Below are 18554 nucleotides of genomic sequence, written 5' to 3' on the forward strand. Positions count from 1 at the left end.
ATACCCTCATTCAGAGACATGAGGGGGGGCAGGATGAATGAGACTGTGGGACTGTGTCCTTTGACCTTGTAGAACATATATTCAATGGGTTAGCAATTGTGATGGAATAGATTTCTGCTTATGCATGAAAATTTCATTAGATGAAAGATTCATGTTTCCCTCATTGCAAACCTAATGGAAGGAGGTTAAAACCTGTTGTATAATTGTTGGTCATAGAGTGTCTTTCAGATGCAGACCAACTTCAGCCATCTGTGTTGTCTATATCAGTGACAATGGGAACTGGGCTCACTGAGACTCTAGGCACAATATGAACATCATCTTCAGGAAACAGCTTGTTCAGCCAACAGTTTGAAAATAGTGTAAAATTAAAAAAAAACTTATTTTTAATGGCTTCTTGATTAAACAAATCTGATTCATGAAGGACATTCTGAATATAGTTAATTTTGATCCAAAACTTATTTCTTGACTAGTTGCTATCATTTACTCTATTTGGCAAGTTCCAGAAATTTTAATAAGTTAGTTTATCTGTATCATAGATATATTTGACCCAAACGATGTGTTGGGTATCAACAGCAATAACAAACCGAAAGAATGGGGCAGCAGGAAGCTTCCCCAGATTCTGTAGGGATGCTATGTTGATGGACTGTCAGGCTGGCTGCTGTGCTTCTACTACTCTGGGGAAGAAATGAGAGCCTCCATACAAGTCATCGCTGCTTATAGATCTAGGACTGGCACTTGTTACCTCATCTGTTTAGGGATGCTTAGCATTGTTTCTTGTTTTAAAATTACTTATTATGGTGCAGGTGATAGAACCCAGCATGCACAGGGATGCATCTCACACTCTACCTGATACCTTGAGGAATATCCTCCATCCTTTCCTAAACCTCTCATCAAAAAAACCAAGCCAAACAAAACAAAACAAAAAACCAACCAAACAAAAAACCCCCCAAAATACAAAGCAAACAAACACATACACACACAAAACAAAACAAGAAAAGGACAAACTTGTTTTTATTTATTACTTTCATGTTTAGGCAGCACTAGTTTTCCACAGAAGCGACTGTGTGGACAATGATTCTGGGTAAGGAGGGTGTATCACCTCTTTCGTTTTGTGTAGAAAATATAGGAGTAAGCCCAAGTCCTGAGAAACTCAGTGATGTGACAGGCATAGGATCCCAGTGTCTGCTGTTCTTACTGTGACAGGGTAGTGACTCTCCATACTGTAATGACCGCACAGTCTGTAAGGTGAGGTGCTCTCACTGATTGGCTGTGAATCTGAGAAAGAGCTTTGAGGCTATAGTTGAAAAAGTTAGTTTTCAAAATCTTAAGTCCTTACAAGTGGAAAATATAACAGGCTATAGAAACACAACAAAGGGCTAAGTGCATGAAGCACATGAGGTACATTTTTGTGTTTCTATAGGTGCCTTAGTTAGGGTTTTTATTGCTGTGGTAAAACACTGTGACCATAAACAACTTTGGTGGGAGGAGTTAGTTTAGTGTAGAAGTTTCAGGTCACATGCCATTGGTGAGAGAACCTAGGGCAGCAACTCAAATAGGACAGAATCCTAGAGGCAGGAGCTGATGCAGAGGCCACGGAGGGGTAGGGCTGACTGTCATGTTCCCCATGGCTTTCCCAGGCTTCCCCAGGACTGTTAATTTTTTAAATATAAATTGAAAACCAATTTCATAATTTTTGATAATATTTCCCCTCCCCAAATTCCTCTAAGAAAACCCCACCTACATACCTACTCAATTTCCTGTTCTACCTCTTACTTACTCTTTAAAAAAATAAACAAGACAAAACAAACAACAAGAAACACACCCAAATCCACAAAAACAGAAACCAAAACATATAAGCAAAAGACCAATAAAACAAAGAAAAAAAATGTCCAAACAATACAAAATGAGACAAAACTCTACAAAAATACTACTGAGTTTGTTTTGTGTTGGCCAAACACTCCTGGGCATGAAGCCTACCCTGATGTGTGTTAATATACTCAGTGAGATTCCATTGGCGAAAACTAATTTTTCCTTTGCCAGCGGATATCCATTGTAGCTTCCTGAGGTCTGGGTGGGATCTTATTATGTTCACTTCTCTCTCAGTACTGGAACCTCATTTAGCTTGAATCTTTGTGGGTGTCCTTTCTCATGCACCCCAGACTACCTGTCCAGGGGTGGTACCAGCCATGGTAGGCTAGGTCCTCTTGTATCAAACATTAAGAAAATGCTACACAGGCTGCCTACAGCCTAATCTTAGGGAGGCATTTTCTCAATTAAGATCCTCTCCTCTCAGAGGACTCTAGCTTGCGTCAAGCTGACAAGAAGCTAGCCAGCACAATAGCGATATGTATTCAATATTCAAAAATATTGATTGCCTGTCCTGTCACCATCAGGTACTCTGCTGCATGCTGATAACACAACAAAGACAAATATCAAGCAGCTTCCAGACTTCATGGGAATTCTAATTTATTAAAGAAAACAAATGTTAAAAGAAATACATAAGTCACCAGCAAGTGACAATTATATATTATAAAAGTATAATGTGTGCTATTAGGAATAAGAAGTACTAGTCAATCCTTAAAAATGATCAGTGTTTTTAACCATTAGGGAAATGTAGGTTAAAGCTGTGTTAGATGCCATCTTACCCCCAGCAGAATAGCTATTATCAAGAAAATAATTGAAGAAGGCTAGTGAGAATGGGAAAAGAGGGACTCTTACACACTGCTGGTGGAAAGCGAACTGTGTCATCACTTGTCAAAATGGAGGTTAAAAAAATACCCTAAGGTAGACCCAGCATATTAGTCAGTTAGACCACTCTTCAATATACACCCAAAGGACTCTAATGTCAGCATACCTCAGAGATACTTGCATGTCCACATTTACTGCTGCATTATTGACAATAGCCAAGAAATGGAGTCAGTCTCTCAACAGCCATCTATTGTTGTGGTTTCTGTCACCATAGGTCACTTTTCCAATGTAGATGCTCTTCAGCAGATATGAATGGATGAAGAAAATGTGGTACACACACACACACACACACGTTGGAATTTATTCACCCATAAAGAAAAGCAAAATCTTGGTATTTGCATGAAAATAGATAGGTCTGGAAATAAATCCAGTTAAAGAAATAAGCCAAAAGGTGGGGTGGGATGGCAGGATCAGGTATAGGAAGAGATGGGAGAGAAGTCTAGAGGGTTAGAACAATGAATAGAAATATGTGGCAGTGTGTGTGTGTGTTAGGTCATGGGGGGGCACTAGAAAGCTCCAGATTTCAGGAAAGTGAGAGGTTCCCAAGACCCAGTGAGGATGACATTTGTTGCGGCCTGCCCGCAGTCCACAACACGAACGGTTCAACTGAGAATGGCAGTTCGCTGAAAAGAGAGGAATCTAGACGGGGCGGAAGAAACAATGGAGCCAAGACAACAAGTTCTGATCAAGGCTCAATTTTACTATTTTCAGACACTCAGTTATAAAGGAAGGGGGAGGGAACCCAACTTCCCGCCAAGTAACTCAGGGTCCAGTAGCAGGACGAACACGTGTGTGCCTCCAGGCAGCAAAGGCAGGTTCCAGCAGTGGGCGTGGCAGGACGAATGAGCCGGTAGCTCCACCCTTGAGCAAGCATGTTCCAGGCTGGGGGAAGGGAGGCCACAGACATTAGCTGAAAAACCCAACAGCAGGCAGATAGATCCTGTAGAGACTACCTCTACTAGATAGGCATGGCTCCCAGTTGAGGGATGGGGCTACCCACCCATCTTAAAAATTTTAACCCAGAATTGTTCCTGTCTAAAGGAAATGCAGGGACAAAAAAAAGGAGCAGAGGCTGAAGGAAAGGCCATCCAGAGACCATCCTACCTTGGGATCCATCCCATTTGCAGACACCAAACCCCGACTTTTGCTGCTGCCAAGAAGGACCTGGCATATCTATCCTATAAAAGACTCTGTCAGCACCTGACTAATACAGATGCAGATACTCACAGCCAATCATCGGACTGAGCCTAGGGACCTTAATGGAAGAGTTAGGGAAGGACTGAAGGAAATGGAGGGGATTGCAACCCCATAGGAAGAACAACAATATCAACTAACTAGATCCTTCAGAGCGCCCAGGGACTAACCACCAACCAGAGTATTCATGGAGGGATTCATGGCTCTAGCTACATATGTAGCAGAGGATGGCCTTATCTGACATTGATGGGAGGGAGACCCTTGATCCTGTGGAGGCTTGAAGCCCCAGAGAATGTTGATGTTAGAGCGGTGAGGCAGGCAGGGAGGGTGGGTGGAAGAGCACCCTCATAGAGGCAAAGGGGAAGGGGAAGGGATGGGAGGGTTTTGGAGGGGAGAACAGGAAGGGAGGCAACATTTTAAATGTAAATAAAGTAACCAATTAAAGAGAGAGAGAGAGAGAAAGAAGCCAGACTCTGAAAGGCTTATATGGAGTTATAGCTCAGTAGTAGAGCATTGAACTACAGAAAAATAAATACCACATGTTTCCTTCAATACATACATAGAACCTAGATTTAAAATTACATATATGCATGTATATATTTATATATGTGTAGGTCATGTAACTAGATCAAGAGAGAGGAGAATGAGATCTTAAGAGTGGTGGGAAATAGGCTAATGAAATACACATGATTTAAGAGAGCAGAAGGGGGCAACCATGTAAGAAAAGAAAGGGAACCAGATGGAGGGGAGAGGGGGCACAGGAAAGAGTAGTAGGAGAGAACAAAGTTTATTTTATAAAAGAGGTGCTTTGAGAGAGTATTTTAGGATGGCTTAATTTAGTTTGGGTTCAGGGGGAAGGAAAGGAATTCTGAAAAAGTGTAAACTAAGAACTATAAAGAGATTAGTGGGTGCTTTGGGGGTGGGATTTGGGGAATCCTGGAGGCAAGAGAGCTTCAGGGTAAGAGCTGAAGGATTCCAGGAGGTGGTGCAGGTGTAAACAGCAAGTAGACAGGAAAGGGCTGGAGCAGACACACCTTTCAGAGTCCTCTGGAGTAGGCCATGATGGTAAGAATGATGGATGTATTAGTCAGGGTTCTCTAGAACAGAAAGAATGAATAGCTGCAAAAAGGATGTATTAGAAAAGTTTACAGGCTGTGAACCAACTAGTGCATTGGTGGCTGCATATCAACAGAAGGTCCAAGAATCCAGTGTTCGGTCCACTGTATGTCTCAGGTGTATATCTGAATATCTCAGCTTGTCTTCAGTATACCCCAGAATCCTGAAGAAGTAGGTTCTAATGCCAGGAAAAGAATGGACTTGCCAGCGAGTATGAGGACAACAGCTTCCTTCCTCCATGCTCTTTCCATAGGCCGCCAACAGGTGTGGTCCAGATTAAAGGTAGACCTTCCCACCTCAAAAATCTAGATTAAAACTGTATCTCCCCACCTCAAAAGCTCTGGATTAAAAATGGTCTTTCCTACTTCGAATGGTTTAATTAAGAAACAATCCCTCAGAGGTGTACTCAGCTGCTTGGGTTTTAATTAGTTCCAAGTTGACAACCAAGAATAGCCATCACTATGGGACATCAGTTTAAATGCTAAGCAGTCTCATCAGGCATGCATCTTGGAAAAGTATTAGTAGTCATTCAGGGGAAGGATGGTTTAGTGGATGCAGGGAGGGCCCTGAAGAGGCTGCTAAGTGGAATGGGTGGGAGTCAAGGTGACTTGATTTCAGCTGATACCTGTGTTGGGACAAAGGGCAATACATTCAAGATGGAAGAATGAGTGAACCTTGGTGGCTAATCATAAATATGGCAGCAGTTGTTGAATGATGACAAGGCTCCTGTGTATTATGATAACAACCCTGTGAACTACAAGGAAATACAATTTCATATCTTTTAGACAAAGTAATAAGCTGTATAAAGCAATGGGATTCTGAGTTGTCATCTCTCTTTCTCTCTAGCCACATTTTTATAGGGATGGCTACTACTACAGTTAACAAATATGAAACGCTGACATTCTGAGTTTTGCTTAGTCTGTCTCAAGAGGGTTGCAAGTACCATAGTTCCATTATTTTCTCCTTATTTTTGAGCCTAATGTATTTTCAAGTGCCACAGATGTTTTTTTTTTTTTTTTTTTTTTTTTTTTGGGATAAGATCAACAGTCTAGGTATCTTTATCTGGGAGTTTTGCCTGTTAATTTTTTTTCTTTTCTTAATCTTATCACATTAGTTATCAATTGTATTGTGCCACATTATGGATGCTATTTGAAATTCCTGACTCTTCTTCACTGGGGTCTTGTTGATGTATGAGCCAATGGTCTTGGGATGTGGGTGCCACGCTGATGGAGGAGAGGCCATGCTGATTACTTGAAATGGACTTTATCGTTTTAAATTTTATTTTAGGCTTTTATGTATATGGATATTGTGTGTGTGTGTGTGTGTGTGTGTGTGTACACCACAAGTGTGTCTGGTGACAGCAGAGGTCAGAAGTCAGAGGAGTGTCAGATTCTCTGGAACTGGAGTTACAGATGGTTGTGAGCCACCGTGTGGGTGCAGGGAATCAGACCCAGGCCCTCAGGAAGAGCAGCCAGTGATCTTAAAAAGTGAGTCATTTTACCCTCAGGCTTTATTGTTAAAAGGTAAATATTAATTAAATCCATTAGCCATCCTTAAGATCTTATTATATGGGTTTGAAAATGGGTTTCTGCCCAAGAGCAGCAACAGGCCCTTTAGAAAATTGCTGCTGAGGCTGAGTTCCATATTTCCCCCAGAGCCACCGAGGACCTTGCCGGTTTGTGTTACAACCAGGGTGTATTCATGGAGCATATTTAAGTTTCTTTAGCTATAATAGATACTCAAAAGTACTCAATGGGCTCATGAAATCTGAGTATGTAAGAAGTGCCATCACTCCAATGGCACAAACCTTGAGCAGCTTCACAGTTTGGTTGAACTAAGTCTAATTTCTTTTACATTGTCCTGCTCAGACACACACAAAGACATTTATTTGTTCTGTCAAGGTTAGAAATGGATTTAGATGGGAGTCTTATATGACTTAGAGAGCAATGGGAGATATTCTTACTTTATTACACTTACTTTGGAAAATTAGTTGCAACAGTTTTCATGTTTTAAATGATTTCCATTAGTGAAATAGGCTAAATAGGAATGGGGTGAACTCAGCCCTCCAGGTCAGGAGCTGGTGAGATGACTCAGCAGGTAAAGGGGCTTGCTGGCAAGTCTGACGGCCTGCATTTGATCTCTGGAACTAAGTTCTGGAAGGTAAAACAGACTACTGTAGGTTGTCCTCTGACCTCCACAGTGCCCTGCCCCCTAAAGTGTATAAACAAACAATGGAAAAGAACCTCTAACCTCCAAGCCAGACAAACGCCACTTTGAACCCAACATTTGTCATTTCCTAGGAGAATAGTCTTACTTTTGATATTTTATTTTTATTTAATTTTTTATTGGATATTTTCTTTATTTACATTTCAAATGTTATCCCCTTTCCCAGTTTCGGCCCCCTGTCATGGGAACCCCATTATCCCATCCCCTACTGCTTCTATGAGGGTGTTCCCCCACCCACCTACCTACTCCCACCTCCCTGCCCTCGAATTCTTCACAGGACCATGGGCCTCTCCTCCCATTGATGTCCAGCAAGGCCATCCTCTGCTACATATACAACTGGAGCCATGGGTCCCTCCATGTGTACTCCTTGGTTGGTGGTTTAGTTCCTGGGAGCTCTTGGGGTGGAGATGCTAGCTGGTTGATATGGTTTTTCCTCCTATGGGGTTGCAAACCCCTTAGCTCCTCAGTCCTTTCTCTAACTCCTCCATTGGGGACCCCATGCTCAATCCAATGGTTGGCTGTAAGCCTCCACTTCTATATATGTCAGGCTGTGGCAGAGCCTCTCAGGAGACAGCTATATCAGGTTCCTGTCAGCATGCACTTCCCAGTATCCAAAATAGTGCCTGGGTTTGGTGTCTGTATGTGGGGTGGATCGATCCCCAGGTGGGGCAATCTCTGGATGGTGTTTCCTTCAGTCTCTGCTTTGCACTTTGTCTCCATATTTGCTCCCATGAGTATTTTGTTCCCCTTTATAAGGACTGAAGCATCCATACTTTCGTCTTCCTTCTTCTTGAACTTCATGTGGTCTGTGATTTGTATCTTGGGTATTCTGAGCTTTTGGGCTAATATCCACTTATCAGTGAGTGCATACAATGTCTGCTCTTTTATGATTGGGAGACCTCACTCAGGATGATATTTTCTAGTTCCATCCATTTGCCTAAGAATTTTATGAAGTCATTGTTTTTAATAGCAGACTAATACTCCATTGTGTAAATGCACCACATTTTCTGTATCCATTCCTCTGTTGAAGGATGTCTGGGTTGTTCCCAGCTTCTATTAGTCTATTAGAAATAAGACTACTATGAACATAGTGGAACATGTGTCCTTGTTATATGTGGGAGCATCTTTTGGGTATATGCCCAGGAGTTGTATAGCGGGGTCCTCGGGTAGTACTATGTCCAATTTTCTGAGGAACTGCCAGACTGATTTTCAGAGTGGTGGTACCAGCTTGCAATCCCACCAGCAATGGAAGAGTGTTCCTCTTTCTCTATCACTTGTCTTTTATGAAGGTTTAGAATAGTTTTCAATTCAACAAGAGAGAATCGGAATACCATTTCTGTCCTTTAATCCAGATAATTAATGTCAGAGCAAGGCACAGACCCTTTTTGAGCCTCAGTGTTTTCATCTGTAAAAGGGGAAAGTTGTTTTTTTTATATGTTTTTATTTATGTAAGTTTTCAAGAATATTGTAAATAACAACATGTTAGATAAATACTCTTATCTGAGATATTAACATACCAGAAGTATTATAAGGGTTTAATATATTTTTACCATGTAAACCATCCCAAAATTTAGCATAATGAATGCCTGATATTAAGTGCCTGTTACACATTGCACACTTTCTATGTGCTTTAAAAACATGCATAATATAATTTACTGGATGACTTGTAATATAGGGAGTCGTGATCTCTGATTTATGAATGAGAACATACTGGTACATGTTCATGATTTGCAATAACTGAGGGGTGGATCCAAGGTAACCTTGCTTTACAATGACTGTAAAACATTCTCTCTCCTCTCTTTCTCTCTCTCTCCTCCCTTTCTTTCCTTTCTTTCTGATTCATTTCTCTCATCATCAACTGGTGAATATATATTTTAATTATAGGGAAGTTCTCATTTTGATTTCTATCCACTGTTGTCCTTCCTTTCCCTGCCCCAAAGACAATGGTCAAGGCGGGTCCAAGGTCCCTGCAATGACAGTGTGGCTATGTTGTTTCCACATTACTGCATAACGACTCCCTGATGGCCCTACTATTTGCTGTGTGTGTGTGTGTGTGTGTGTATGTGTATGTTTTGTATGAGTGTGTTTGCCTGTGTGCACTTGTGAGTGTGGGTACACATAATGCATCTGTAGGGTAAAGGGCAACATGAAATGTTCTACCTCCATTGCTTTTTAACCTTACTCTTGGAAACAGGGTCCCTCACCAAACTTGGATTCATCAGTTTGATTAGGCAGACCAGCAAGTAAGTCCTTGGGATCTTCCTGTCTTTCTCTCCTCAGCTCTGGGTTTACAAGCATGTGTTGCTATGCATGGCAATCTGGTGGGTACTGAACTCATGACCTCCTGCTTGAGTGGCAAGCTCTTTACTGACTAAGCCATGTCTCCTGCCCCAGTAGTCCATTTTTACATTTGTGAAGATGCCAACACACTTTGGACAAATGTTTCAGTAAGTATTTCATTTCAATGGCATGAATTTCTACCCACATAACAAATTTGCTTTTGAAAGAAAACACCTGTGGATGCTTCCGAATCCCGTGAAAGATGGATGGCGGCCCATTCTGTAGTTCTTATTTTCACAGCATGCATTATTCATCGTCCAGACCTTCTTAGGCAATTCAAGATGACTTTCTCCATCAGCCTTGATAATGGTCGACTTAATTAGCTTCAAGGCCAGTGTGTCAATAATAAATAACTGACATTTTTGTAGACAAGGGACGCTTTCTGACAGCTGCCTGTGAAGAGACACTCGAATAAATCCAGCATTCCTGACTTTTTCCTTAGATTGTCCTATGAATCATGCTGAATAGTGAGAAGAGGTTTTCCCAAGGTGATTTAGCTTTCAAACTGCTGAACATCCACATGTGGTAGAAGGCAGATTTGTACACGATTTTGAGGTAGGATTTGTTTACCTGGAAACTATACTACTGGAAGCATTTTCTTGTCTTTGAGAATGTAGCTTATTGCATCCTGTACTCCAGGTGCTCATAAGCCTTTACCCTGACACAGGCATGCACACTTCCTACTATATATTTTGATGTTTTTCTATAAGTGGGTGTTCCTTAGATTATAACTCTTCCTGCCCCCTGTAAGAAGCTGTCATTATAAGAAAATGAAGTCAGAAAGGTTTAACTGACAGCCTTTATAGGTTCACAAGCATTTTTGTTTTCTGTATACAGTTGTCTTTGGTGGAGATTTTAAAAATATTTTAGAAAGCACAGAACTCAATCATTTCATAGTTTACTTGTATGGAAACACAATTCTGTTGTTTCTTGCTTAGTAATTTTCTATTTGAAATGATCATAGTTCCCTTAACCTCTGTTACAATTAAAGCAGAATGCTAATTAAAGTTAAGTTTTTTTTTTTTCAAAAGGGACTCCTTGGAAATCCACCAATGGCTTTCCTTTTCTTGTATTTATCAATTGCTACTATGTCTTTTTTAGATTTCTAGATTATTCCCAGTACCTTTAGAGGTAACAAACCTTTCTAGCCCCCTCCAACAAGAATTCATGTGTTTTACACACTTACTCAGATACACACATACATTTCTGTTTTTTAATTTCATATTTCTCATAATGATAAACCACCAATAACAATTTTAAACCAGTATTGAGCCTTTTCAAGACTTTTCAAGACTTCTAATCCGAGGATCTGGATAGAATCTTTGTTTGTTTCTTTGTTTTCGTTTGTTTCCTGATTAATATTAACTGTCAACTTGTGTCAACACAGTACAGCCTAGAAAGACCTAAAAAAGAAGTCTTGAGTAACTGTCTTTATCTCGTTGGTTTATGGGATAGTCTGTGAGGTATTATCTTGACTGATAATTGGTCTAGGAAGCATTAGCCCAGCATAAGCAGGGCCATTCACTGGACAGGTGGTTCTGAGCTTTACAAGGAAGCTAGCTGAGCATGAGCCAGGAAACAGAAATCTGGGGTTTTTGCTTCAGATTCCTACCTCGAGTTCTGGTATGACTTCCTTCCATAATGGGTTATTACCTGGAAGTTTAAAGTTTAAGCCAAATCAATCCTTTTCTCTTTTCTACCCAAGTTGCTTTTAGATAGAGTGTTTTTAAAAAAATCATAGTAACATAATCTCTCTCTCTCTCTCTCTCTCTCATACACACACACACACACACACACACACACACACACACACCCATACCACCAGAAGCCATGCCATCTCACTAGCTATAAAAAAGTATTCCAAGAATTTCATGAATTAATTGTCTTTAATTGCTGAGTAGTACTCCATTGTGTAAATGTACCACATTTTCTGTATCCATTCCTCTGTTGAGGGACATCTGGGTTCTTTCCAGCTTCTGGCTATTATAAATAAGGCTGCTATGAACACAGTGGAGCATGTGTTCTTATTACCAGTTGGAACATCTTCTGGGTATATGCCCAGGAGAGGTATTGCTGGATCCTCCAGTAGTACTATGTCTAATTTTCTGAGGAACCGCCAGACTGACTTCCAGAGTGGTTGTACAAGCTTGCAATCCCACCAGCAATGAAGAAGTGTTCCTCTTTCTCCACATCCTCACCAGCATCTGCTGTCACCTGAATTTTTGATCTTAGCCATTCTGACTGGTGTGAGGTGGAATAGTGAGGTAACCCAATCACATAAGAAGCCACTTGATATGCACTCACTGATAAGTGGATATTAGCCTAGAAACATAGAATACCCAAGATACAATTTGCAAAACACAAGAAAATCAAGAAGAAGGAAGAGCAATGGGTGGATACTTCATTCCTCCTTAGAATAGGGACCAAAATACCCATGAAAGGAGTTACAGAGACAAAGTTTGGAGCTAAGACAAAAGGATGGACTATCCAGAGACTACCCCACCTGGGAATCCATCCCATAATCAGCCACCAAACCCAGACACTATTGCATATACCAGCAAGATTTTGCTGAAGGGACCCTGATATAGCTGTCTCATATGAGGCTATTCCAGTGCCTGGCAAATACAGAAGTGGATGCTCACAGTCATTTATAGGATGGAACACAGGGCCCCCAATGGAGAAGCTAGAGAAAGCACCCAAGGAGCTGAAGGGTTCTGCAGCCCTATAGGTGGAACAACAATATGAACTAATCAGTACCCCCAGAGCTCGTGTCTCTAGCTGCATATATAGCAGAAGATGGCCTAGTCGGCCATCATTGGGAAGAGAGGCCCATTGGTATTGCAAACTTTATATGCCCCAGTACAGGGGAACACCAGGGCCAAGAAGTGGAAGTGGGTGGGTAGGGGAGCAGGGTGGGGGGAGGGTATAGGGAACTTTTGGGATAGCATTTGAAATGTAAATAAAGAAAATGTCTAATAAAAAAAAGAAGAAGAAAAAAAGAAAGTATTCCAAAGAACTAAAACTGTAAGTACAGATTTGTATTGCCCTTGGTGTGCCCTCTCAGTCAGGTGGACATTTACTTAAACACAGCTCCATGGCTTCTCTGTACTTCTATACTGCTATCCTTTGGCTTTAAATTAATTCAGTATGAGCAGTACTCAGTATTGCCACCTAAGTAATGTTCTGTGTCCAGTCACAGGTGCTGTTCCTTCTTCAATGTTCTAGGATATACATTCTAGACATCCTGTCTCCCCTCTATAGTTAGAGATTTGGTCTCTCTTTCATTGCTTTGAGATAATATGATAGTGAATATTAACAAAGATTCAGAACTCATTACTGAAAAGGCACTTTTTTTCTTTTCAATATATCCAGCCTGAGCTACTACGCTCTTTCACCCATCTGGTATGTTCTTGAATTTTAGAGAAGAAAGGAACTGATAGTGTAAGGGAATTCCACTTTATAAATGATAAATGACAGAATCAAGACTATTTGCTTTAAACATTTTCATTAGTACCTTCATCCACCTGCCCATCTACCCATCCATCCATTCACTCAGCAACCCACCACCTATCTATTCATCCATCTACCCATCTATCTATCTATCTATCTATCTATCTATCTATCTATCTATCTATCTATCTATCTACCCATCCATCCAATTCGACCATTCACCCGTTTATCTATGTATCCATCCATCCATCCATCAATCATGTTCAGAACTCCTTCCTGCTTCATGTGGGTTCTGAAGCTGTAACCTATAAAAATACTTCCCAAACTCATGAAGTACTAAACCGTCAGAAGAATATAGACAAATAAATACAACTTTATAACATAAAGTCATATTCTAAGTGCTCTGAGACCACGTCTGGGATTGTAGATGAAGACTTAGCGGATGAAGAAAAGATGTTAGAGTTTCAATGCAAAATTGAGGCAGGCTAGATGTGAAGACATCATGGGGAAAACAAAAGTCAGGGAAGAATCAAGGTAATTTGTGGAAATACTCAGAGTATCCGTGTGACCGGCATATAGGATCTCACAGTGAGGGACGATAGGGAATGGCTGAGTCCTCACTCTGTGGCAGTTTGGGGTCATTCTATGCTCAGGTGGACATTCTGTTAGAATGAAAAGTAAAGCTGTATGCATTGTAAGGACAGGAGTAAGTGACTAAAGCCATTGATTTCTCCAAGAGGCCTTCCAGTTCTCAAACGCCCCAAAGCACTATTACTTAGGCAAAATACTTTCTGGGTCAAATGTAAAAGAAATGAAGTCATCTCAGCAGCAAAGGTAACCCAAAATGGTGGGTTGTTAAATTGGGTGGAGCAAATGCTGACAGGAAAATGTATTATATGGGAAATTTGTGGAATAACACCATTGAAGAGCTTCATCACAAAGCTTTGAGTAGGTTTTTATTTCCCAATGTTAACAAAATTATTGTGTAAGTAATTTTTACTGAGCACTGTTCCGTGCATGATTCTAGTGAGACTTGTGAATTTATTGACTAGTGATTTGCTTACAGTGTTTTTCAATACATGTCTAGGCACAGAGATAGACAGAACAAAACCGATGGCCTTCGTTCTCTGTGGAGCCTCCATTCTAGGGTTGGAGAGGCAGTAATGCCAAATGAAGGCCAACCTGTGAGGGACAGAGGGGTTGATGGAAGCTGGGAAAGACAAGAGACTGAGTGATGTGAGTGGGTGACCTGAGAGAAGAGGATTATGGGATGGTTCCCAAAATGAAGGCTGATGGGAGATTGTTTAGAAGGAACAGAAGGAGAGGGGGTTGAAGAGAGAGATTCACAGTCATGAGGTCCTATGACCCAAGAGGTGATTCCCCACAGCAAAGTGACATACTGGCTTTGAAATAACTGAATTCAAGATTTTGGTGGCACATTAATGTGTAGCAATATAGATATTTGCTCACATCAGTTTTTTGTTGTTGTTGTTGTTGTTTTTTTTTTTAATCGACCTTTAGTATGGGGTTTGGCCTTCTGAGGAAGATAACAAAACCACAGATGTCTTAGCCAGGCTCAGTTTTGCAGTTAGCCTAGACCTTTCTGTGTTCCGTTATTTTATTAGATGACTCAGAACTACCAAAGCTTGCAGGACACTGACTTGAATCTGTGAGAAGAGTAAGGAAAGAGCGAGCTAAGGACTAGAGGTATGTATTTTGGGTTTATAAAAGTTTAAAATTAAAACAGAGTTGAAGCTGGGGTGTAGTTTGTCAGCCATGTTTCCTGGACTGCAGAGGCCCTGGCTTTGGTCCCCAGTACCATATAGACAAGCTGCAGTGGTACATGTCTATAATCCTAGCACTCAGGATATACAGGTTTAAAGGACCATAATTTCAAGGTCATCTTTGGCTGTTTTGCAAGTTGAAGATCAGCCCAGGATACATGAAACCATCTCAAACCAACGGACCACACAATAGGCCAACTTACTGGAAGAATAAGAATCTCAAGAAACCAAAACCAACCAAACAAAAGTAGGGCTGGGTCAGCCACCCCAGCAGGCAAGTATAAATGGGAATGAGAAGAAGCAATGGAACACTGAGTGTTTGCAAAGACACTGTTAGAGGAAGATAAGCACTACAAGGCGACACATGAATTATTCAGTTTAAGAGGAGAATGCAGAGAGCCCAGTTCCTCTTTAGCTGAAATGCAAGTTCCTCAAGGACAGAGGCCTCAGGGTTACCTATGCTTGGCATTATGCCCAGTACTTAATAGGTACTTAGTCAGTATTTGTTATTTTGTTTACTGAGCGAATCAATGCACTTACGAGTCACTAACAAGGCATTTTTAAGAGAATATAAGCAGTTGTACTAAAGGCTGAGATCAAGAGGGTTAAAGCTTCAGGAATGGAGTGATTCTGGGGGGGGGGATGTTGCTATCATAGAAACAACTAGTAACACTGGGATAGCAATGGGATACCTATATCTATGCATATATGTAAATCTGCCTAGGCTTGTATTTGCATATGACTGTAAAAATATAGGCATATTCTCTTTGATCATTACAGTGCCGTGCTGTTTTATGGATGCCAAGGAGCAACTTCTTTCAGACTATGAATCTTATGGAATGTTTTAGAAGACATATAAGTTGCAGAGGGCTAACTTAAGGAGATAGGGACACAGACAAAGGCAGAAGATACCAAGGAAGCTGGGTGATCCATTTTGCCATGCACACATTTTCAGTGATTTCTCCCCAAGAATAGACACTATTTCTAGAGATTGCATAAAACTGTAAAACTCTATTTTTAAGATTTGTTGGAAGCTTTTAAATTCCAGACACATATTTCCTTTGAGAGGATAAACCTTTGTGTCTCACAACAGAGATGCCTGATCGTTAGCTCTCTGGGGTCTGCATGCTTGTGCACGGAATCTCCAGTTTTTCTTGCATTTTGAAGTGTCATGCCTAACTGGCTCTTCCCGTGGGTTCCTTTACTTTTCTCACATTGTTAAGGCGGTCAGTGGGGAGCGGACTTCTTTCAGTCCACGTGAGTAGAATCCATTATTGTGAATGGAAGTTGTGCATGAGTGTGAGGAGGTGTACAACCCACATTTAGATTTACAAGGTTGTTCTTATTTAGCCATCATTGGAGTTCAGTATCATCTTCCTCTGTCCTCCAAATGCTGCTTGACATTGATTACAGGTATCTGGTGACGAGCCTGCACTTGTGACTTTAACAGGTATAAGCATGTCTTTCCTCTGTTTCAGCTGAGAAGTGTTGAAAGTGAAATGGTCCCAGCCATTAAGAGACCACCCTGTCAAACACGCTTGCTCTGTTCCCTGCAAAGACCTCCTCCATAGACCTTGGTGCGAGAACCAGCATGCAGCCTGGTTTTACTTACTGCCAACGGTGCTCCCGTACTGCACATGTTTTCTTTATGTATATATTAATAAAGTTTTGCCTGTTATAAAAAAGAGACCTCCAGTTAAATTTCTCATCGTGCTTGTTCTATATTTCACATAAGTTCAGAGTTCAGGAGGAACCAAACAAGTGGACTCTGCAGACACGAGGTATTTGATCATGGTGTTGACCATGGCATCTCAGGATGTCCAGAACTTCTTCCAGCCTTTGTCTTCCTGGCTCTCCCGAGTTTATGAAGCTCTCCAGCAAGCCGGGGATGCATTATCTGCTTCATTGGTCCTTCTTAGCAAACACGATTCGGCATTGAGCGATAAGCCAGAGCAGGACTTAGATGCTACCCAGATTCAGGAAACCTACTTGGAAGATGAAGAACAGGATGACGATGGGAGTCCAGAGGAGGCAAGCTCCCTGTTTCTTGAAGAGGACCATTTCTCATGCTCTAATAGTGATCTGCAGGACTCCGTTCAAACGGCAAGCCCCACGCTTGGTCAGCAAGCCAAAGACTCAAGCTCTGTAATACCCCCGTGGCCCAGTAAGATCCCGAAGCCCCAGCCTGTGCTTTCTTCGATCGCTGAGGAAGACCATCACTCTAAGAGGCAGAGATGTGGCCGTCAGCATGGCTCTGACACCCAGCTCCCTGGCACTTTAGAAAAGGTTAATGGAACAAAGCAAGGTAAGCTGGTTAGTACCATTGTTTCTGTGCTCTCTAGACAGCTCGTAGAGCTCCACTTTGATTTGTTTTTAAGTATTGATTTTAAGCATTGATTTTACCTTTTCTTTGCTACTTACATATCCCCTCAATCCTGGCTTCTGATTGAGAGATACAATCCACAGGAATATTTTTGTTCTGTGAAGCCTTACAAGATCCATGTTTGGGCTCCATTTTTCAAAATAATAGTTCTGAGCAAGTGAAAAGCTTAAAAATGAATCCGAGGGTTCTGTTTGAGAAGTCCCTGTGCACATGCCATGGTTTTTAAAAATATCTTTAAAAATGTTCTTTCCCCCACCCCCTTCCCTCTAGGTTAGGAATTTCTAGATGTTACTATATTATTCAGCGTGAAATCCTGTGCAAACAGCCATACTTGTTGCAGAATTTGTAGTTGATAACACTCCAAGAATACTTCTCACAGCGTCTGACTGGGATGGAATGTGAGATGCCAGTAGAATGGGAGATCTTTGAAATAGGATGCTTTCATTTGCTTTTACCCTAGAATGCTAAGGACATAGTTAATAAGAGTTGCCCACGACATTAATTTTGTCAGAACTGAACATAGAGCAGGGCTTTAATAAAAGCACCATGGATATAATACAAATGTAATTAACACTGGGAAAGATATGGGCATATGTTTCAGCATAAATTTTCCATGGCTGTAATCTTTTAACATGTAGAGTAGTCCCAGAGAGAGAGGCAAATGGTAGGCTGAGGTGAGGGGGTGGGATGTGTGTGTCATGTGTGTATGCACATAGTTCATATATTAGTAAATTATTCATACCCAGACATAGTCATTAATTCCATTCTTGTTGGAGGAAGCCAACATTTCTAGGATACCATATTGTCTCTCTATTTTCAATGAGTCTTCCTAGTGTTGCCTTTTAGGTAAAGGTCTTACCAGACACATGGGATCTTGGTGGATAAGGAAACAATATATCTTTTTCTTTTTTTACAGCAACCTTTTCTCTCTCTGCATGAGCACGTGTGAGTGTGGATTATTATGTGCATATGTGCTTGTGCATGCGAAGAAGTCCAGACACTGAATGCCTTCCTCAATAGCTCTCCACGCTCTTTGAAACAGGCTCTCTCAAAAGGATGGACCATCTAGAGACTGCCATATCCAGGGATCCATCCCATAACTAGCCTCCAAACGGTGACACCATTGCATACACTAGCAAGCGTTTGCTGAAAGGACCCTGATATAGCTGTCTCTTGTGAAACTAGGCCGGGGCCTAGCAAACACATAAGTGGATGTTCACAGTCAGCTATTGGATGGATCACAGGGCCCCCAATGGAGGAGCTAGAGAAAGTATCCAAGGAGCTAAAGAGATCTGCAACCCTGTAGGTGCAAC

General features: G+C 41.2%; 1 protein-coding gene across 7 annotated transcripts in view; it reads left to right on the forward strand.

The window, feature by feature from the left end:
- The window catches only part of Syt16 (synaptotagmin 16), a 255141-nt gene that overhangs the window by 137056 nt on the left and 99531 nt on the right, over positions 1 to 18554 (forward strand). For 2 of the 7 annotated variants that reach the window (XM_021179478.2, XM_029484284.1), the window contains exon 3: positions 16337 to 17163. The exons of 4 other annotated variants lie outside the window; for them this stretch is intronic. In XM_021179478.2, coding sequence (XP_021035137.1) covers positions 16650 to 17163 — 514 coding nt within the window. In that variant the 5' untranslated portion in view covers positions 16337 to 16649. Of the gene's footprint in view, positions 1 to 14699; positions 14782 to 16336; positions 17164 to 18554 lie in introns of all 7 variants that reach the window. One more of the 7 variants, XM_029484285.1, reaches the window with a different exon arrangement.

The sequence above is a fragment of the Mus caroli genome, chromosome 12, assembly GCF_900094665.2.
Source record: "Mus caroli chromosome 12, CAROLI_EIJ_v1.1, whole genome shotgun sequence".
NCBI lineage: Eukaryota > Metazoa > Chordata > Mammalia > Rodentia > Muridae > Mus > Mus caroli.